Here is a 23,186-nt window from a genome sequence, read left to right as displayed (position 1 = left end):
GAGATATGACCATGAGCTGAACTCTATCGGCAACAATAATTTTCAGGTCCATATGTGGTAAAGAAATAGGCCCATAACTAGTGCAGTCTTTTCTATCTTTCCAAGGTTTGAAATCAGTACTGTCGCTGCATGAGACTTCCTCTTCAGTAGATGGCACTTTCATAGGATTTCTCTGCAAAGTCCTGAAAGTGAGGTGTGAGTTTCTGTTTTGAAAAACTAGGGGACATATTTCCCCGTTCCTGGTGATTTTCTGTTTCATGGCCTACAATGGTGATTTAACCACTTCCACCATTATATGATCTTGTGACAATTGTGGCACTTTAAGCTTTCGTAATATCATTCTAATAATCTTCTCCATCATGTTTACAGATCTGTCTCAGAAGTACATTTACAACTTTTGAGGTACTCCAGGTGGATAACTAATATTTCACACATTGGTCCTTCAGTCTCAGCAATCCATATCATCAAGGTAGTAGTGAAGCAACCCAAACTGGGTATTCAATTTATTTGTCGATAGTACCTCAATCCTATTGGCATCTAATAGACTGGAAATTTGGGTTTCTCTCCCTTCTCCACCTAGCTCTGCTGTAAATGCCCGATTGAGTACACTTCAATGAACCTTTGGGAGTCAAACTTTAATCTTTCTTCTATTACCTTCCTTTTTAGGTCAAGCCTAGCGTTGCAGCGCATGCATTGCTCGCTTTGCGAGGCATGCAGTATTCAGTATAGCATGGAAGCTTTGTGGAAGCCCCGCCCACTCTCCGCCCATCTTCTTCATTGGCTTAGGTCAAAAATGCTGCCTTCCGATTGGTTTTAGGCTTGTTAGTCCCTCCTCATGACGGCCATGCTGTCAAATGTATCCTTCCATGGCTACTGGCCCCTTTACTCTGAACACTGTTTTCTTTCCTGTCTCCCCCCACCCCCTCCCACAGTCCGTGACTTCTCAGCCCCCCATAACCCCACCCCACTCCCGTTCTCACCTTCCCGCCCTTCAGCACTCCCATTTCTAATGCAATAGGTCTCGCGTAAATGCGAGTCCTATTGCATTGCAAATGCTTGTTTTTTTTATAACTCTTCTTCTTCCTCTGCATACCCTGAGCACACCCGCTGCCCAACAGCTGCTCAGGCACTGCTGCGTGACCCTGCGTCCACATATACCTCTTTGTTCCCGGACCTAATTAAGGGATTACTATGTGCAGTGTCACTACGCCTGTGCGCTACTTTCCACGAGCCATACGTGCTGACTCGGCCCTGGCCACGAGCGCAGGGAGGTTTAAAAATAGCTCACGCTGTGATGCGCTTACCTAAATCCAGAAAGCTCTTCTTGGCACTGTGAGCGAGCATGAGAGAAAGGGCTGTGTGAACAGCTGGGAAGAAATAAAACGCTCTTCCCGACCGTTCAATAGTGTATGACAAGCAGAATCGCAGAACATATTTGCAAAGTTCATTTTCCCCTGTTTAAATCAAGTGCATGAAGGATTATTTTTGTGGTAATTGTTTTAGATGCCTAACGTATTGTGCTTAGCTCCACTGGGTAGCAGTGGTAGAGTTTACAGAAAGGTGGCAGCTGTTTAGATGGCCAGAAAGGTAACACTTGTATTGCAGGAGGAACAACCCAAACGTAAGTGGTTGTATATAAAATATGATAGTGTGTGTGATCTAGCTCAGACCTCATTACGTCCTCGTCCGCTTCCTTGTACCTTTCCCTACTCTCTGAGGAGGATGCTCCACCTGGTCTGCTCTGCAAGCCTATAGACTAGCTTGAATTATTTGTAATCCCTCCTCTGGCACACTCACTGCTTGATCTTAGGTGACGCTTGCATCTAAAGAACATCCTGTTCTAGTTTGCTCCCATCACTCGTTCGCTTTCCCGATTTTTCAAAACTTTGCTTTTCAGTAAGCCGTTTTTTCCAGCCAGTCTTGTCCAAGCTGCATAACACAACATCACAATTTATGGCATTTTAGTAAAGCTACATGGTAAAGCATTTACTAAGGCTACATTTGTTTCTGACTTGTCGACGTTTTGGTCGCATTCCAATTGGGGAAAGCAAACTTAAGTTTCATGTTTTAAAATTGTACCAACGAGTGATATTAGCGCTTGCCTAAATGCACATGTACGTGTACAATTATTTAATAGGTTGTACACCTCAATAACATACCAGACCTTACTCATATACGTAGTATACGATACAATAAAAGGCCATGCCATACCACACTATACCATAGAATAACATACTATAAAAAAACATATTATACAATAAGAAACCATAACATAAGATACTGTATAATAACAGACCATACCATTTAATACAATGGCAGTCCATACTGTAGGTTACCATATTATACGTATTATACAATAAAAGGCCATACCATTCTAAACAAACATTAGCAATGCAACAGATCTCACATTTAAGCGAGTTTGAGCTATTAGCATTGTAAATGACAATGCCTTTTATTTATTTTTGGTTTTTTGAAACATAAATAAAACCCATTGTCATTTACAATGCCTATAGCTTACACGCATAAATGCGAGACCTATTGCTTTGCAAATGCTTGTTCTCCTTCTTTTCCCTTTTGTTTGAGTCCCTTGAGTTTTTCTCTTAGAAAATTCTCTCTGAAATACCCTACTTCTGGACTAATCAGGCCAGAGAATCCTTAATAAGATGAGATGCCCTCCTCTTGAGCCTTCCCTTTTCCTTTTTCTGCTTCTTCTTTGGTCTATTGTACAAACAGGTTCTTTCCATAGTGTTATGCCGGTTATCCTAGGTGTGGTTTTCCCTCTAACTTTTTGCCTTCAGACCTCATGTTGGCGGACTTAGTTTTTGCTGGTTTTAGGACTCTGTGCTCTGTACCACTGCTAACTTGTGCTAAAGTGCCTGTGCTTTCTCCTTGAAACATGGTAGAATTGACTTTTACCCAATAGGCATATTTAATTTACCTGTATGTTCCTAGTAAAGTGGCACTAATTGTGTCAGGGCCTGTAAAGTAAATACTACTGGTGGGCCTGCAGCACTGATTGTGCCACTCACATAAGTAGCACTTTAAACATGTCTCAGGCCTGCTATTGCAGCCTGTGTTTGCAGTTTCAAACTGCCATTTCGACCTGGCAATGTAGACTTTTTGCCATACAAATAAGTCACCCCTGGTGTAGGCCCTAGACAGTCCAGAGGGCAGTGTGTAATGTATTTAAAAAATAGTGCATGTACTTTTACGTCTTACATGTCATGGTAATAAAAATATCTCTCAAACTGGTTTTTCATTTCTGCAAGGCCTACCTCTCCCATAGGATAGCATAAGAGTTATCTTATTACATGTAAGATCCTGTAATTTAAAAATGGGAGCAGGTAACTTGTTCATGTTTGGTGTCTGTCGAATTGTTATGAAAAATCCTAACTTATGGTGAAGTCAGATTTTAAATTACAATTTTGAAAATGCCTCTTTTAGAAAGTTGGCATTTCCTGCCTTAGCCATTTGGTGCTTGGAGTCTGTCTCTGGATCAAATGTCTGGGTGCAGGTGATGGTTGGGCTTTGAGTATTCCTCCTAGACAGCCACACACAATAGAGAGCTTAGGTGTGTCTGGATGGGCCATCAATGGCAGGCTGGGGCGGAGGAGCTGTGCACAGCCCCACTTTCACTTGAATAAGTTGTGTTCTGTCTCCACACAAGGGGCTGCATACCGCCTGTAGTTAGTCACGAGCCAGAGCTGGAAGGGCAGGGCACCTGTGCACTTCAGAGGCATGCCTCTAGAAGCTTTTCCCCACTTCAAAGTCACAAATGGGAATAAATTGTGGACCACAGACACCAATTCTTCAGTACACTTCTGGACCTGTGGATACTGACCAGGAAGAACGACTGCTGTGCTGTCGAAAGGACTGCCACTCTGATGAATTGCTGCTCTGAAGGACTCGTGCCCTGCTGTGTTGACCTGTTGCCTGCTGCCCTCTTGCCTTGGTGAGAGGGACTGGACTAGCATCTCTTGAACCCAGAACCCCAGAGTGACTCCAAGGGCTAGTTGGCTGGCTTGCTGATCTGAAGCCCCAGAGACATAACAGGCTTCCAACAATCCTGCACCTGCACTTGTATTCTGCCATCGGTGAGACTACCCTGCCAACTGGTGTCACCTCAGTCCTGGTCCTTTGGAAGTGTGCCTAAGGTGCTCTGCCAGCCTCTGTGGATCCAGAGAAACCCCTGCATATCTTCTACTGCACAGTGCAACCCCCGAGCAGAACCAATGCATTTCTGCTGCTGCGTGGATTGAACCCATTGCAAAGACCCGCATCGTTGCCGCTGTCCACAACCTTTTCCGAACCGCCACTGTGCGACGCATCCTCAGCGCATGTCATCGTATCCCTCGTCAACGGTAGCCTCAATGATGATGCCAGACTACAAATCAAAGCTTCACTGCTCATCGGAACCAACGCATTGCCCTGACTTCACACCAGGATTTAATGTACTTTGTTCAGCAAGCCTAACTGAGTCCCTGTAGCCGGCCCGGTCTGGTGCAACCAGATGTCCGCAGTTAGTGCTTTGAGCTTTTTGGCTCTATTTTGACTAGAATCTTCAGAATTACATATCTTTGGTTCTACTGATTGGATTTTTGTCACTTTTAAAAATCACTCTATTTTTCTAACTTCATGTGGAATTTATTTTGTGTGGTATTTTTCTCTTTATTACTGTTTGGTGTGATTCACAAATATTTTGCACACAGCCTCTAAGTTATGCCTGAATGTTCTATGCCAAGCTACCAAAGGGTTGAGCAAAGGTTCATTTAGGGATGGCTTGTGCTTTACCTTGGCAAGGATGGTGGTTATTGCTTGACCATGGCTCCCACCCCAGTCAACCAACACCCCAATTTCTTACACTAAGCATCTACCAAGGCATATTCCACTGGAAGTCCATCACATGGTTGTCACTTCCAGAAATCCTGCTTCCTCTCTGCAGAATACAGGTACTTATCTTTCATTGTATGTTAGATTAACATTCACATTCAGAGATCAATCTCATTTTGTGAACTTTGCTCCACAGCTTAAATTTCCTTTCATACTGAACACCTGGTGAGTGTGGATTAAGGCCTTTCCATTACTCATTTAATGCTCTCTGTGTTGTATATGACTTCCTTTTTTTGTCTTTTTGTCCAGCTCCTTTCTTGATTAGTATTTTAAGCTGCTTTTCCACTCTAAGCCATCACACTGATTCTATTTCATCATGGCTTCTTTTACTTTCCTGTCTCATGAGCCAGGCAGGACCTCTTGTGCAATCTGTTCCTTCTAACGTTTAGGCTGCCCAAGTTGACTACATCTTCCCGCTGTAACATTAGTGAAACCTGCAGTCACGTGGCACCCTTAGTACTGCTCAACCCTGGCCCGCCGTTCTGCACCTCTTCTAAACCCGAACCCCCAGCTCCCTTCGCACCCTCAAATAGAGGCTTTGACTACCGCTAAAATTCCTATTAGAGCTCTCCACTCTTCACTTAACTTTCATTTCAGACACCGGTTAGATAGTCCAGCTTATCTGACAGCTCCCCATCACTCTCTATGGTGTCTCTGGAACCAGAGCTTAATTTGAGCTTGTTGTTGCAGGTGAAGCCTACCAGCACTCATGTTCTGAGACCAGGGTTTATCTTTCATTCATCATACTTTAACAAAGAGCAAAAGAAAGAAAGGTAGAAAAGAAGGAGGAAGAGATTGATGGAAAAGCAGTGAGAAAGGGAGAAAGCAGGCATGTTCAGGAGGGTTGAGTGGCGTATGTAAGATGCATGAGGTGGATTCAAGATTAGAGAGCCTTGATATTCAGCAATTCGCACATTCAGCAGCGCCTGCTGCAGGTTTCTCCAAAAACCTTTGGGCACCAATACTTATAATTTTACAAATTAAGCACTGCCTGGTGCATGGCTACAATCAGTGACTTAACCTGCATCCGAAAACCAGCCTCAGCACCCTACCAAGCAAGCCTGTTAAAGCTTGTGGTCCACCCCTTGCTGCTTCATCTGTTCCTTGAATTTTCCTTCATTCTTTTTTCCCAGGATTCACTTTTCCTTGAGAAGCAGGAAGCTCAGACATAATTGTCTGGCTTTGAAAAAACTCTATAAACAATAATCTCGCGAATACATCCTATTAACAAACAAATGTTCATCTTGACACGCGAACCATCTTTCCTGTTTGATGGTTTATTCAACTCGGAGGACTTACAACTATTCACTTGCTAGTTACAGGCTACAGAAGTAGAAAGCAGACTTTCAAAGTATATGAAAGTCTCTATATGGCTAACACTGCTTGGGTAGGAAGCGATACCTGAAGACTTAACTTGTAGTAGTGTCTCAAAATGTGTGTGCTTTGCTTCCAAAGATCACCATTTCATTTTATAAGATGATACATGCTGCATGCCACTTTCTAAGCACTTCTCATGGTACAAAGAGCTAGTCTAGTTCAAGCAAGTATAATGCTTCCAAAAAGCACATTACATATGTGTCCTTTACTCATTCATTCTAAGCAAGGAAGTGTTCACTAATTTCCAAAATGGTGGTGGGTTCCTAAATTCTTAGTATATTTGTTTAGTATTTCCTGAGGAGGTTAGCCTTTTTGCTTGCCTCTGACCAGGGCAGTCTCAATGGTAGCCCGAGCACATCATTAACCATTAAGCTTCTCGGAAAGTTACCTGTCATGTCTTTCAGGAAAGGAAATGTGACTAATATCATATGTCCATGGTGCAAAGTGTGGTTAATTGTGAACGATTTTAGATCAGAGACCTTGCCCGGTTCATTTGATCTTGAAATGGCAAGAAAAGACAGGGTTGATGTGTTGTGAGGCTGGCCTGGTGGTGCCTGCCCTGTCATATAAAGGTCACCAGGGCTTCCAGAACAGATTAATGTGGAAGGTGTTGAGTAGGATCCACACACTATTATGGAACATCTGGTTGCTCAACCCAGCGGCACTGCAGGCCTAGAACAGAACTCCCATCTGTGTAGAAAGAGACATTATGAGATCTTGGTAAATCGCACTGAGGAGGGAGGCTGTCACAGGAACGTTGGCCTGAACTAACCCAAGCTATATTTTTTAGAGTTAATTAATATGTAGGGCAGTCCAGGATACTTCCATTGCATTCCATTGGTCTTTGGGGAGCGCTCAAGACAAAGAAGAGTGTACAATTGCTGAACATCATCAAAGAAACAGGATGTCTCTTAGGAGACCTGGATTTTAAGACTCTCTGAATTCAAGTAGATTACTAATCTTACAGATTTCTTATATTGTGAAATAGTGAGGTACTAGCAGCCATGCATGCTTAGATCTCAGTAAGTAAGTGCTCTTTAACCGAGTTGATATTATACTCCAGAGGTGTCTGACGTAGATCTAGGAGGGATGGATGCATGTTTGATGTTAAAGATAGCAGTGTTAAGCATATGAGTGTGTGTAGCCATCAGTGTTGCACCCCACAAGCGTTTATACTTTTTTATCCTCCCGGTACTCAATGGATTTTCCCACACAATTATGCATCCCATTTTTTCTCCTTAGTGTTTACACCAGCTGTTGCATCAGTACCTGCCACCAGGGCAGGAGACTCCACCTGTAATTATTGTAGCAGAGCCCATATTATATCAATTAAGTTATTAATCACTTAGATATGCAAAGGCTATGGGAAGTAGGGGAGTAAATGTCTCATGCAGGGTCCTATGTTACATACTCATATTTGCTCAGATGTACCCTGGCAGTACACTTTTGTTTTCTGTCCCCATTTGTGTTCCTTAGTAGTCACTCAAGTGGTTTACCTTCAGTGCTCACCATGTGTATCTCCCTTGATACTCATCGGCTGCCTTTCAGTACTCACACATTTTGCTTCTGGCTTGATTTCCCTCAGTACTCACCTCAGTTGCCCCCTGAGTATTCACTCCAGCAGCTGATGCTTTCAGTCAGTACTCTGCCTGGTTTTCTCTACAGTACTCACCCCACTGCACTGATGTGTTTCCCTCAGACACAAGCGGGCACTGCAGTAAATGTATGCTGAGGATGTTGATTGGAATACGAACACCGAAATGCTGAATCGAACTTGCAGGGTTTCTCCATTCGATACCACCTGGATGTTCACATCCCCATTGGCAGGGCAGCTGTGAAGACACAAAGAAGGCTGATTCACTATAACTGGCATAGCACCACAATTGCTGACTCACTTGACTCGCTATATGTGTATATATATATATATATTCCTGCTCCCTTCGCACCTTAAGTCCGAGTCACTCACGGTCGGGTGCTGTAAGTGTGGCGGTGCCTGCCGCATAACATTAACGCTCCAAAATTCTCTAGTAGTAAAGAATAAAGCACTCACGGGTAGCGTGTCAACGGGACTTTATTCCCAGAACAGACGCGTTTCGGCGATCTGCCTTCCTCGGTGTTCACAGCACACCGTAAAGCGCCATTATTTAAACCTCTCAGTGCATCATGCATTCAACATAGAAAGAGGACAGCGTAAATGTACATAGATAAGATGGCGCCATCTTGTAATGTGTTCAAGGTCTTGTATACGAATAGATAAACATATACACATACATACTGCTGAAAGTACAGATTGATCACAGTTGTCAAAATTGTCAAAATTAACAAACTTGGTAAAGGCTTATTGCCTCGTGTACCAACGCAGTAATATTTTAAACACCAATTCTACGTAAGTATTTATTTATAGAGCCGTGTATCGGCTTACGCTTTCTTATGGCACCTACTCTACTACACAAAATCAAGCCGTGTATCGGCATGGCAATCAATCAAGCCGTATATCGGCCTTGCTGTCCAGCTATATTCTACAAATGCAAAGAGGTAATTGAAAAAAGGCAATTTAAAAGCTCACCATAGTGGTCATTGCGCTATTACAACCCACATACTTACACTGATTTCATTGTTATCATAACCAGCTATTTGCTAAGTTCCCAAGTGTACTGATAATTCCTCATTACTATTCAAGCCACGAGGGAACTTGGTTTGCAAGTCTATAATGTAGCGTGATTCTAACCTGCGTAGCTTCTTGAGACGATCACCTCCTCTGATGTTGTCTGGAATACAGTCAAGGCCAAAAAACAGTAAAAAGTTTTTGCTATTAGGATGTTTTTCATCATAGTGCCTTGCTACTGGATATGAGGCGTCACTCTTTACTATTGCTCTCCTATGCTCCAATATTCGGATCTTTAATGAATGAATGGTGCTGCCTATATACAACAATCCACACGGGCAGACAAGGCAATAGACTGCGTAAGAGGTGCTACAGGTTAGAAACTTTTGGATAGGTCTTTTCAAATTTACATAGGGCACTGTGTATGTTAAAACTCTCTTACTGTTTGAGCAGGCCTTGCACTTACCACAAGGAAAGAAACCCTGCATATGTTTCAAAGTGCCCTGCATTGTAGGTTGTTTTACTAGGTGACTGCTGACTAGCCTATCCTTTAGTGACCTCGCCTTTTTGAAGGTTATCATGGGGTAGTTTGGAATATCTTCCCCCATGATGGTGTCACTTTTGAGAATATGCCAATTTTTCTTTAGCATTTGTTTCACGAAATTGGCTTCTGCAGAGTACGTGGTAATGATTCTGAACTTAGCTTCTTGGGAGTCAACCGACCCTGTGCCTTTGCTGGTTTCACTCTTCTCCTCCAGTAACCGCTGTCTAGGGATCCCCCTGACCTTGGCTAATGTTTTTTCCAGATGTGCCTTTTCATAGCCCCTTACACAGAATCTAGATATACAGTCTTTTGCTGCAGCCTCAAAATCACAGGATCTTGAGCTATTCCGTTTTAATCTCAGAAGCTCTCCATATGGAATGCTCTGGATTAATTTCGGGGGATGATTGCTGGTTGCAAAAAGAATGGAATTGCCCGCTGTACTTTTTCGGTAAAGAGCAGTTTCCAGCTTGCCTTCGGAAACAAACACTTTCAGGTCCAGATAGTCCACTGCCACTGGACTTACTGTGCCTGAAAAGTGCAAGTTGAGGTCATTGTTGTTTAAAATTTCTATATAACCTCTGGCTGACTCTATTGTGCCTTCCCAGACAATAAACAGGTCATCGATATATCGATACCATGCTTTCACCTCACCCTTGATGTTTCCTCTCTCATAGGTTCTGGGCACCTGCTCCTCCCACCAGCCTACAAACAAGTTGGCATAGCTGGGGGCAAAGCAGGTGCCCATCGCCGTGCCTGAGACCTGTTTGAAAAATTGATCCTCAAAGACAAAAATGTTGTTTGAGAGGCAGAAGTTGGTAAATTCTATTAGCATAGAGTTATGCGCTGCAAATCTCAATGATCTTTTGTTTAGGAAAAATTGGACAGCTTTTATACCGTCTTCATGTTTTATACATGTGTATAAACTGGTAATGTCCAATACCATAAGCTTGTATTTGGCATCCCAAATTAAAGTGTTTAGTTTACTCAGGAAGTCTTTGGTGTCTTTTACATATGAATCGAGATGTGACACAAATGAAAACAGAAAATAGTCAATAAACATGGACATGTGTTCTGTTAAACTTCCTTGGGAGGACACAATTGGTCTACCTGGTGGTCTCACATTGTCTTTATGAATTTTTGGAATGTGATAAAAAGTTGCCACCGCAGGAGTAGTGTTTCTTAAAAATAGGTATTCATCAGTCTCCAACATCTGTCCATCGTACCATTTTCTGATCAAAGTCTCATAGCTCTTTACACTTTCTTGATAGATTTCCCGAGTGGATTTTACATAGTAGTTGCTGTCTGACAACTGTCTCAAGGCTTCACTGCAATGGTGTGCTGTGAACACCGAGGAAGGCAGATCGCCGAAACGCGTCTGTTCTGGGAATAAAGTCCCGTTGACACGCTACCCGTGAGTGCTTTATTCTTTACTACTAGAGAATTTTGGAGCGTCAATATATATATATATATATATATATATATATTCACTGAAAAACCATAGGTTTCAGGCACATTATAGTTAGAAATTATCATTTACAAAACCTTAAAAATTAACTGAAAAAAACATAGGTTTCAGGGACATTATAGATACTTGGACATTGGACTCATATATAACCATAGAAATCAGCCCATTATAGTTAGTTGAGCTAACTATAACTCGCGCGCCCGCAATGCACTGGTGATGACGTCACATATTACATCACATATGACATGGTCAGTGACATCACTCATGACATTATTGATGACATCTCTAATGACATCACTGATGACATCATCCAGTGAATGTGTGTTTCTGTAAAGGTTAAATATTTTTCATATATATCTATGCCAAGGTCTATTGAAGAATGAGTGGATGTAGAAGTGCCTGAATGGATTATTTAGTAGATGCATGACTGACTGTTTAAGTCACTGATTGAACGTATGTTACTGAATGCATGGGTTAGTGACTAAACTGTGTGAATGTCTATATTAGTCTCTCAGTTGGTGTGTAAGCAGGTGCATGGGTTGGTGAGTAGCTACATCAGTGTCTATGTGGGTTATTGATTGATTGTATGAGTATCTGTATGGGTGTCTGAGTGTCTATGTGGGTGGGTGGGGGGTGTCTGACTCTGTGCATACATGTCTTAATGTCTGATTCACTGGTTGTATAGATTCAAAATGCATCTTGGAAAGGCTGTATGGGTAGCTGACTGTGTGTACAGGTATGTTGATTAGTGAATTGATGTCTCAGTTGTATATATGTGAGTAACTATATATGTTTTTAGACAGTATATGTGAGTGTTGGGGTGTATAATTGACTATACGTGAGAGAGAGAGATTGCAAGAGTGTCTAAATACATGAATGTCTACTTGTATTAGTGATTGTATAAGAGAGTAAGAATGTGTTAGCATCTATATAAATAAGGGAGGTGGTGTGTGTATAAATAAGTCAGGTGGTGTGTATATATCTGCATAAGTGAGTACATGGGTGTGATTGCTTTTTGGCATGACTGAGTAGATGTGTGAGTAACTATGGATCAGTAGCACTGTGTGAATGTATGTATAGGTGTATGAGTAGATATTATACTGATGTAATAATGAGTGATAGCATGTATGAGTGACTGTATGAGTGTATGTCTAGCTCACAATATATAGATAGGAATCAGTAGATAGTATCTGCCATTGGTGTGTCTATGGTTTCGAAAATGGTAGTCTGTATTTTAGAGAACGTGTTTTAAAGGTTATATTAGAGTGTGAGGAGGTGTATCAGACTATCACGTGGATGATGTCATCAGTGATGTCATTTGAGATGTCATCAAAGATGTCATGAGTAATGTCACTGACCATGTCATGAGTGATGTAATATGTGACGTCATCACCAGTGCATTACGGGCGCATGAGTTATAGTTAGCTCAACTAACTATAACAGGCGAATTTCTATGGGTTTATATGAGTCTAATGTCCAAGTAACTATAACGGCCCTGAAACCTATGGTTTTTTCAGTGAATTTCTAAGGTTTTTTAAATGCTAATTTCTAACTATAACGTGCCTGAAACCTATGGTTTCTTCAGTGAATTTCTAAGGTTTTTTATATGCTAATTTCTAACTATAACGTGCCTGAAACCTCTGGTTTTTCAGTGAATTTCAAAGGTTTTTTAAATGCTAATTTCTAATTATAATGTTCATAAAACCTATGTTTTTCTCAGTAATTTTGAAAAAAAAGTGATATTTTGTAACTTTAATATCCTAAAAATTGTTTTTGTATTTTTGTATTTATTATTTAGTGTTTTCTTGTTTTTTAAATATTAAACAACTACATACAGTATGAAAGGGAGCCCAGCCCAGAGCCACATCTGAAGACCAACACATGTCAGAGACCTACTGATGAAGCAGCTCTGACACCCAAGAATGCCACAACACCCACCACCACCATCAGGACCCCCCCCCACCACCGAGGCAGTGCAGAACAAGACAGCGAACTTTCCGAAAAACGGCATGGCCCCTCAGCCACACGATAGCTGAATATTGGGACAGGTGTGAACAAACTATATGTGAAGGAAGCAATTCACCCATGAATAACAATGCACACAATGCAAAGTGTAGCAGTGATGTGCTGGACACATCTCAGTATGCAGAACACACAACTCTCCATGTGCACAAATACTACTGGTGCTTGTAGTGTTGTGGACAGAGGACCCAACCATGTTACCTCAAACACTAGGGACAATCTCAGTCATGTAGGTGTATCGTCCCCCCCGTAAGCATAAGGGTAACTGGAGTGGGCTGGCCCGACATACGCCACTTCAGCGTAGGAGTGTGAATAAATAGGCCGAGGCTCTGGGCATGGTTCACTTGTGAACTGTGAAGACCAATGACTGTGCCAGAGCGGCGGGCCTCACCCTGCCACGAGGCTGCCGCCATGACCGCGGCTCTCCTCGACACAGGCCCCCTGCGAACCCAGCGGCACAGCACCACAGACTTATGTCTGTACAGACTACTGTCTTCAATCTACACTGCGGACAGCAGACCTCACAATTCAGATGGAGTAGCGATTACAGATGACGCAGTGCAGTACGCAAGATACATTGCTCCCAGTGCGGCCCTCTCGGACCACGCATCATCGCAGGGTGTGCCCACGCCCAGTACTTCAGATGCCACTAACTCACTGCACCATAAGTTCTCACCATGTGGCCTTACTGGGACAGAATTCAATAGACAAAAGACATTGGTCTGAGTACGGACCTCCTGGACAACGCATCATTGCAGGGTACGTACACGCTGAGCGCCAAAGGTACTACTAACTCAGTGCGCCACAAGACATTGACACGTCGCCTTACTGAGGCAGAATTCAATAGACAAAAGACATTGCTCCGAATGCGGCCCTCCCGGACAACGCATCATCACAGGGTACGTACACGCTGAGCGCCAAAGGTACTACTAGCTCAGTGCACCACAAGACATCGACACGTCGCCTTACTGAGGCAGAATTCAATAGACAAAAGACATTGCTCTGAATGCGGCCATCCCAGACAACGCATCATCGCAGGGTACGTACACGCTGAGCGCCAAAGGTACTACTAACTCAGTGCACCACAAGACATCGACACGTCGCCTTACTGAGGCAGAATTCAATAGACAAAAGACATTGGTCCGAATGCGGCCCTCCCAGACAACGCATCATCGCAGGGTACGTACACGCTGAGTGCCAAAGGTACTACTAACTCAGTTCACCACAAGACATCGACACGTCGCCTTCCAGAGGCAGAATTCAATAGACAAAAGACATTGCTCCGAATGCGGGCCTCCCGGACAACGCATCATCACAGGGTACGTACACGCTGAGCTCCAAAGGTACTACTAACTCAGTGCACCACAAGACATCGACACGTCGCCTTACTGAGGCAGAATTCAATAGACAAAAGACATTGCTCCGAATACGGCCCTCCCGGACAACGCATCGTTGCAAGGTTCGTACACGCTGAGCGCCAAAGGTACTAATAACTCAGTGCACCATAAGTCATCGCAAGGAAGAGTGAACAGTTTTATGTCAGCAGTGAGGCATACTATCACTCGAAAATCACCCAAAAATACTTAGAATATAAAAAGAACAGAAGAATCAAAGTACATTAATGATTACAGTCCAGTAATTTTGAAGATGTGGAATACAAAAATGGACATACAATATGTTGCAGATAACTCAATTCCTGTTCCTCGCATACTATCCAAATAGAAAAATAGAAGTCCATACCTGGAAAACATATGTCTATATGAAATACTGCAACATTATAGTTTTAGAAAAAATGTTACAGACAAAATAAATAAAGTGAAATATGCTGTAATTGGATCTGATGGATGTTTCTTAAAGAATGCCAAAGGAAATTTGATTAATCACAGGATATTAAGTTGTGATACTCCAGATAAGAGAGAGTTTTTCTATTTAGCTCTTCTCCAACTCTTCAAACCTTGGTGGACTAAAATGGAATTACTTGGAAATTTTGACTGCTATGAAGATTCTTTCAAAGCCTGTAACGACATTGCTACCAGTGTGAGGCCCGCCCGGACCAACCATCATCGCAGGGTGCGCACACGCTGAGTGCTTTAGGTGCCACTAACTCACTGCACCACAAGTCATCACAACATGGACTTATTCAGGCAGAATTCAACGCAATCTGCAACACATGGTGCCAATTACCCTGTTCAACACAAGCCGGCGACACCTGGTGCCACTAACCCTGTTCAACACAAGCCGATCCCACATGTGTAACTGTGTCCTGAGTCCTGAATGGCAGTGACCCCAAGTCTGTGGCAGCGACCACAGCAGCATACTCCCTTTGCTCAGTTAGACATATTTCCATATGCAAGGCCAGCGACACGTGGTGCCATTAACCCTGTTCAACACAAGCCAATCCCACATGTCTAACTGTGTCCTGAGTCCTAAATGGCACTGACCAAAAGTCTGTGGCAGCGACCACAGCAGCATACTCCCTTTGATCAGTTAGGCATATTTCCATATGCAAGGCTGGCGACACGTGGTGCCACTAACCCTGTTCAACTCAAGCCGATCCCACATGTCTAACTGTGTCCTGAGTCCTAAATGGCACTGACCCCAAGTCTGTGGCAACAACCACAGCAGCATACTCCCTTTGATCAGTTAGGCATATTTCCATATGCAAGGTCAGCGTCACGTGGTGCCACTAACCCTGTTCAACACAAGCCGATCCCACATGTGTAACTGTGTCCTGAGTCCAGAATGGCAGTGACCCCAAGCGCGTGGAAGCGACCACAGCAGCATACTCCCTTTGCTCAGTTAGGCATATTTCCATATGCAAGGCCGGCGACACGTGGTGCCACTAACCCTTTTCAACACAAGCCGATCCCACATATGTAACTGTGTCCTGAGTCCTAAATGGCACTGACCCCAAGTCCATAGCAGCGACCACAGCAGCATACTCCCTTTGATCAATTTAGGCATATTTCCATATGCAAGGCCAGCGGCACGTGGTGCCACTAACCCTGTTCAACACAAGCCGATCCCACATGTGTAACTGTGTCCTGAGTCCTAAATGGCAGTGACCTCAAGTCCATGACAGCGACCACCAACCTATGCATGTGGCTGTGGGCCCTTGCTCACCGCTACCTCTGGCCTACGCTGTGGTCAGCAGGACTCACAATTCAGATACAGTCACGATTGCAGATGACGCAGTAGGCAAGAGACATAGCTCTCACTGCGGTCCATCCGCACCAAGCAGCATCACAGGCTCATACACTTCGACAGTGTATTCTATACATATTTCATCTTTACATGATACACCTACAATGCGGTCAGTAGGGCTCACAATTAAAATTAAATCTTGATTCATTAATTACAGAGTCCACTAGGCAAGTAACTATCACAGGCCTAAAACCTACATAATATCCTTTTAGTATCCTTGCTTCAAGAACTTTTTTTATATCAGTTATACCTTTAGTACAATCAACAAATTCATCTTCAAGTGCAAACAAACACTCAACAACAGTCTACACTGCGAGCAACAGAGCTCGCAATCTGAAATTTTGACACGTGGTGCCACTAACCCTGTTCAACACAAGCCGTGACACGTAGTGCCACTAACCCTGTTCAACACAAGCCGATCCCACATATGCAACTGTGTCCTGAGTCCTGAATGGCAGTGACCCCAAGTCCGTACCAGCGACCACAGCACCAGACTCCCTTCGATCTGTTTGGCATATTTCCATATGCAAGGCTGCCGACACGAAGTGTCACTAGCCCTGTTCAACACAAGCCAGCGACACGTGGTGCCACTAACCCTCTTCAACACAAGCCAATCTCACATGTGGAACTGTGTCCTGAATGGCAGTGACCCCAACTTTGTGGCAGCGACCACAGCACCAAACTCTCTTCAGTTTTATTTGTTGTTGTTTTCTTCAAATAAAATGTTTTCATATGTAAACCTATACAAGACTGAGATTCTTATTTGTCCAACCGCACAGGGACACTTCCGGGCCCAAGAAGGTTGTTGGGAATATCTTGATAATGTGGGAAGAGGGTGCGTTACCTGCTGGTGTGGAGAGAGGCAGCATTAAAGGGGTATCTCTCACAGAAAGAACTCCGATATGTTTTCAGAAATGCCTCAGACAGATGCCAGCTGACGGACTGAATCACAAAATGGTTTTTCAATGCTTATGTAATGTGAGTTTTGAACAGTTTGCACCCAGACTCACAGAGGGACAACTGCGGCCCTTCCGCTCGACTCACAGACGCAGTACTACGAGCCGTCTGCTCCCAAAGGAACAGCACCGTAGTAGTTCCCAGAGGTACAGGCACAGTAGCATACTAGCTCACAAAGGTAGAGAGCTATGAGCCGACGGACTGGCTTCTAATGGCATAGCTGCAAAGTAGTGATGTTGGGCAGAGGCAGCGTGAAAGAGTTATCTTGCAGAAACAGAGCTCCGGTATATTAAATTGCCCCTGAGACCTTTCTTTTATATTTTCACTCGATGCGAGAAAGCCCACTTTCTGGACCAAGACCTTGCTCCCTGCCAAATTTGGCGTAATTCCGTTCAGCAGTTTGACCTGTAGCCTTGTCTAAAGTTTCCTATGGAAAATCCATTGAGAAAACATGTTTTCACACCCCCACATACCTACCTGACGCAGGCGTACTCGTTGTTGGTGTGCAGGTCAGTGCTCTAGTTGTCAACATGTCACAGCCACTCCCTGAGGGAAGGTTTGCACACACACCACACCCATCCGGCACATGCGTGACAGGCCATGTGACCACGCAAATATAATGCATCGACAACGTCACATCCTTTATTGCCGGTGGTGACTGGATGGCGGATGCTCCACGGGTCTGAATCATAAAGAGTCCATGAAGAGTTGCGCAGAGGGTTAGTCGCACCCTGAGCTGCATGGCCGTCAGTGACCTACTACCACGTGGCGCGGACTTGACTTGCACTGGGTTTATGCCACCCAAAGCTGATGTGGCCGTCAGGGGCCTACCACCAAGTGGCACCGACTTGAGATGCACAGGGTTAGTCGCACCCTAAGTTGTATGGCCATCAGCGGTCTACCACCACGTGGCGCTGACTTGCGTTGCACAGGGCCGGCGCCCCCCCCAAAAGCTGATGTGGTCTACGCCATTGATGACTCAGGACTCAGCGACATGTGGGAGATCTGCCGGGCCGCGGAGAAGCTGATGTGGTCTCCACCATTCATGAATCAGGACTCAGCGACATCTGTGCGATCTGCCGGGCCGCGGAGCTTTGACGGGCATGTGGAGTGCCCACTGGTAGACACTTCGGTGGCAGCAGACAATTATTTGGTCATTGCTGCGCAGGGATGGCAGTGTCTCTCTCTCTCTCTCATTTCCCTCTCTTCACTCTCTCTCTCACTCTCTTCCTTCCTTTCCTTTTATCTCTCTCTCTCTCTCCCTTTCTCACTCCCTTTCTTTCCTTCCCTCTCTTTTTCTCTCTGGCTTTTTTTTCCTTCTCTCTTTCTCTGTGTCTCATTCCTCTGATATGCCCATTACACATGTCCTTATTTTTTGCTTTATTTTCCAGGCTGTGTCGTCGACATTGATGGACCTGACAGGAGTCTTCCGCCTTGTTGTGTTGAGTTTTTTAAATTTCAATAAAGTTTTTGGTTGTTAAGTGCTGTGTCACTCTTTCTCATTCTTATTACTGTTATTTGGTGGTGTCCACCATGGTGTTAAATTTTGGGTCAGTTATCGCGGGAATACTGGTGATGTCTGCAGTTTGCACCAGCTTCGGAATAATGTGTTAGATTTATCTCAACTTTAGTGGCATTAAAGTGCTGATAATGAGATATAGAGTAGGCGTTCCTGTGCAAAAACACACGAGCTGCACCTTTGCGATCTATTCTAATAACTAAAATCCTGTATTGAATTCCACTGTGGTACTGGGTGCATTTACAGTGTACACACAAAATCTCATTGTATTTATATTAATTGGGAATAGTGGGTCAGGTGCTGGATCTTGACGGGATACACTGCCCAGTTTGTTTATTTTTCTGTACAAGAAAAAAACACATCACAACTTTCACAGCGAAAGCCAAAAAGTACAAAGCTAAACAAATTCCGTCGATAAGCCGCGTTAGCACCAGAGATTTTACACCTGCTTTCTGCTGGTGTTAAGCAGGACGACTACCTGCAGCATGAAAAAGAACACAGCCAAGAGCCACACCTGAACACCCACAGGTGCCATAGAGTCAATGAGCATGATACACGGATACCCATGAGGGCCATAACATTCCTCACACAACCCCAGGACCGCCGAAGCCCCCGAACTCGCATCTGAGCAAGTATGTCCATGTGGTCATTGTGTTAGCATGATAGGCACCGGCCCTGCAACATCACAGTGTGCTGTCTTTTGCGGACGTTACCATGTCACCTCAGCATTGGCAGTGAGCCTGGAGATGTAGCTATGCATGCATCCTCCTGCATGCACAAGCGGCAAAGGGAACGGGGTGTCTCACACATGTCCGTGTGTAAGAAGTGCAGTAAGTGTGTCTCTGTGTTCTGCTGTGGCCGCCACAAGGGCCGCAGAAGTCAATGTTGTAAAGTGGCATGCACCACCTCCAAACGGCAGTGTCTCGGTGTGATTGGAATGCCGCAGGACATGTGCCAATAGGCATTGCAAATATGTGCCATAGGAGTGCACGGGATACAACAGCACAGCGCACAAAAGTGTGGGGGCTCGTTGGAGGGAGGAGCAGCTATTTGGCAACGTAACACACAGTGAACCCGCCCATGTGCCACGTGCTGGGCATCTCATCCATGATGACCAGGATCGTAGATATCCCACAACACCCACGACCGGCCTTTGTACACATTCTGTATGAATGCACCTGGAGAAGTTACTGTAAGTATGAAAGGTTCTTAGTCTGAGCTATCTTGCGCTAACACATCTGCTGCTCCGAGAAGGAATTTGCAAATAGCCAGCCCCCCCTGACAGATACGATAATATTTGCATCCGTCTCCCACACTACCCACTGCCCGATTTGAAAACAACGAGTGGACATCCCGCACTCAAAAGACCTTCGTCGTAGTTAGGGTGCGTGAAATGGCCTTCACACGTACTCCCACCACAACCCTGCCCTGCACCCATTGCACACAGACCCGGGTCATTGCACCAAGCTGTGCCATTTCATCCAGAAGACTGGCACACGGCAAGCCAGTGCAGCTACAAGCAGAGCCACTGACGCATAGCAGGGCATCCTGAACACATGGTCGGCTCCATTCACGTCCACCTATACCTTGCACGTCTGCTGCATGTCCTGGGTGCACTGCCTTTGCAAGTGCTGCGGATCACTTACCAGCACCATATACAAGTTACGGTGTTCCAAACAAAACTTCCTCCTACTACGTATAAAATATTGCTGACACTACTTGGACAGGTGTGGCACAGCGCCCAGAGCACATGAGTGCACAGCATAGGACACACAGTTTGGGCTCACGGTTTCATCCCTGAGCCCAGCAGTAGCTCAATTGACAGCATAACACTCTAGGCAATACCTCACTTAATTTCCGTACCCCGCACTTTCAGACCGGTAGGGGTCAGTAGTTCAGCACCTTTATCCCCGAGTCTGAAAGCAGCTCTGCTTACGCCCCCAGCGCCATCAGACCCATACGAGTGAGTAGTTTGCACTTTTCAAATACCGAATTTAATTTGATATGCGCAAATTTACCTTCACACTCACTGTATAACACCCTCTGAACACCATACACAACTTACAATATTCGAAACAAAAGTTCCTCCGAGTAGGTATAACTACATGCTGACACTACTTGCACAGATGTGGCACAGCGGCCAGAGCACATGACTGCACAGCATATGACACACAGTTTGGACTCACGCTTTCATCCCCGAGTCCGGCAGCAGCTCAGCTTAGCAGCATGAGACTCTAGACAATACCTCACATATTTTCCGTACCCCAGCACTTTCAGACCAGTAGGGGTCAGTAGTTCGTCCTAGTAGGTATAAACACATGCTAACACTACTTCCACAGGTGTGGTGCAACGGACAGGGCACGTAACTTCACAACATAAGACACACAGTTTGGGCTCACACTTTAATCCCCGAGGACCGCAGCAGCTCACCTTATCAGCATCAAACTCTAGGCAATACCTCACCTAATTTCTATAGCGCAGCACTTTCAGCCCGGTAGGGATGAGTAGTTCGCTTCGCACCCTTGTATAGCACACCCTAAACACCCCACAGAGGTTACAGTGCTCCTACCCTCTTTCCTCCTTTTTTCACCCTTTTTTCCCCTTACTCGCTTCAACAAAATCACAAAATGGCTGCCAACACTTCCTAGTTGCAACTGCTCTCACCGCTCACAGCCAATAAGCAGCAAGCTCGTGCTCATAATGCCACAGCCAATCAGATGGCAAAATTCCAAAATATCGATATCTGTAAATTTCGATACTTCTCCAAAACTACTGAACGGATTTACACCAAATAAGCGTGCTTTCTAGACCAAGACCCTTCTCCCTGCCAAATTTGGGGTAATTCCGTTCACCCGTTCGACCTGTAGCCATGTCCAAAGTTTCCTATGGAAATTAACATGGAGAAAACATGTTTTAGGACCCCCCTTTTTTCTCGCCCCCCCTTGACGAATCACCCCCAAACTTTCAACATAGCTGATATGAACAAAGAATTAGTCTGGAAAATTTCATGACGATTCATCAAACAAAGCCAAAGTTATAAGCAAAACAAAAATGGCTCTTCCTATGGAAACTTGATCCTAACTATAACTACCTACTGGCGACCACCAGACCCAGTAGGTAATATATATATATATATATATATATATATATATATATATATATATATATATATATATATTCACTGAAAAAACCATAGGTTTCAGGGGTGTTATAGTTAGCTGGACTTTTCACTTGTACAAAACCATTGAAATTCCCCCGTTATAGTTAGTTCAGCTAACTATAACTCGCGCGCCCGCAATGCACTGCTGATGACGTCACATATTACATCACTCATGACATGGTCAGTGACATCACTCATGACATCACTGATGACATCTCAAATGACATCACTGATGACATCACTGATGACATCATCCAGTGAATGTGTGTTTTTCTGAAAATTAAATATGTTTTATATATGTATATCTCAAGGTCGATGGAAGAATAAATGGGTATATAAGTGTCTAAATGGATGATTTGTTTTTGAAAAATTGATTGTGTAACTGACTGATTAAGTGTATCATAGTGAATACATGGCTTAGTGAGTAATGTTTAAATATGTAAATATCTGTATCAGTCTCTCACTTTGTGTATAAGGGGCTGCATGGGTTGGTGAGTAGCTACATGGGTGTCTATATAGGTTATTAGTTGGTTTTTTGAGTATCAGTCTGAGTGTCTGCATGGTTCGGTGGGGGGTATTACGTAGTGCATAGGTGCATGAATGAGTGACTCACTGTTTGTATGTGTTGAACACAGCATGTGTGCAGGACTGTATGGGTGGATGAGTGTGTGTATGGGTGTGTTAGTGAGTGAATGACTGTCTCAATAGTGTCTTTATGAGTAACTACATATGTTTTAAACTAGTATATGTGACTATTGGTGTATATATGTGAGTATATGTGAGAGTGAGAGATTGAAAGAGTTCCTGTATGAATAAGTATGTGTTTCTATAAGTGATTGTTTAAAAGACTAAGTATGTGTAAGTTTCCGTAGAAGTAAGTATGGTGGTGTGTGTATAACTGTATATGCAAGTAAATGTATGTTTGATTCTTTATTAGCATGAGTGACTATGTGTGTGAGTAACTCTATGGATGAGTGGCATTGTGTAACAGGATGTATAGGTGTATGAGTACATATGATGAGTGAGTACATGTATGAGTGACTGTATAGGATTGTTGGTGAATGAGTGGATGTGTATGTGGATCTTAGAATTACTGAAGAGGTTGTTGTAACTGGTATTGGTATGTCCATTGTTTTGAAAATTTTAGTCTCTATTTTTGAATGTGTGTATCAAAGGTTATATTAGGGTGAGAGGAGGTCTGCCACTCTATCACAAGGATGATGTCATCAGTGATGTCATCAGTGATGTCATTTGAGATGTCATCAGTGATGTCATGAGTGATGTCACTGACCATGTCATGAGTGATGTAATATGTGACGTCATCAGCAGTGCATTGCGGGCGCGCGAGTTATAGTTAGCTGAACTAACTATAACGGGGGAATTTCAATGGTTTTGTACAAGTGAAAAGTCCAGCTAACTATAACACCCCTGAAACCTATGGTT

At 43.9% G+C, this 23,186-nt stretch overlaps 1 protein-coding gene across 2 annotated transcripts in view; it reads right to left on the bottom strand.

The window, feature by feature from the left end:
• The window catches only part of LOC146857293 (uromodulin-like), a 331,179-nt gene that overhangs the window by 110,088 nt on the left and 197,905 nt on the right, over window positions 1-23,186 (bottom strand). Inside the window, exon 6 of one of the 2 annotated variants that reach the window (XM_085647791.1) lies at window positions 7,940-8,099. The exons of the other annotated variant lie outside the window; for it this stretch is intronic. Within the exon in view, the coding sequence (XP_085503917.1) occupies window positions 7,940-8,099 (160 nt within the window). The remainder of the gene's footprint in view (window positions 1-7,939; window positions 8,100-23,186) is intronic. 2 annotated transcript variants of the gene reach the window in all.

Source organism: Triturus cristatus, chromosome 3_2 (assembly GCF_964204655.1).
Source record: "Triturus cristatus chromosome 3_2, aTriCri1.1, whole genome shotgun sequence".
NCBI lineage: Eukaryota > Metazoa > Chordata > Amphibia > Caudata > Salamandridae > Triturus > Triturus cristatus.
Note: the sequence above shows the minus strand (reverse complement) of the source record. Positions and strands in the feature narration are given on the sequence as shown.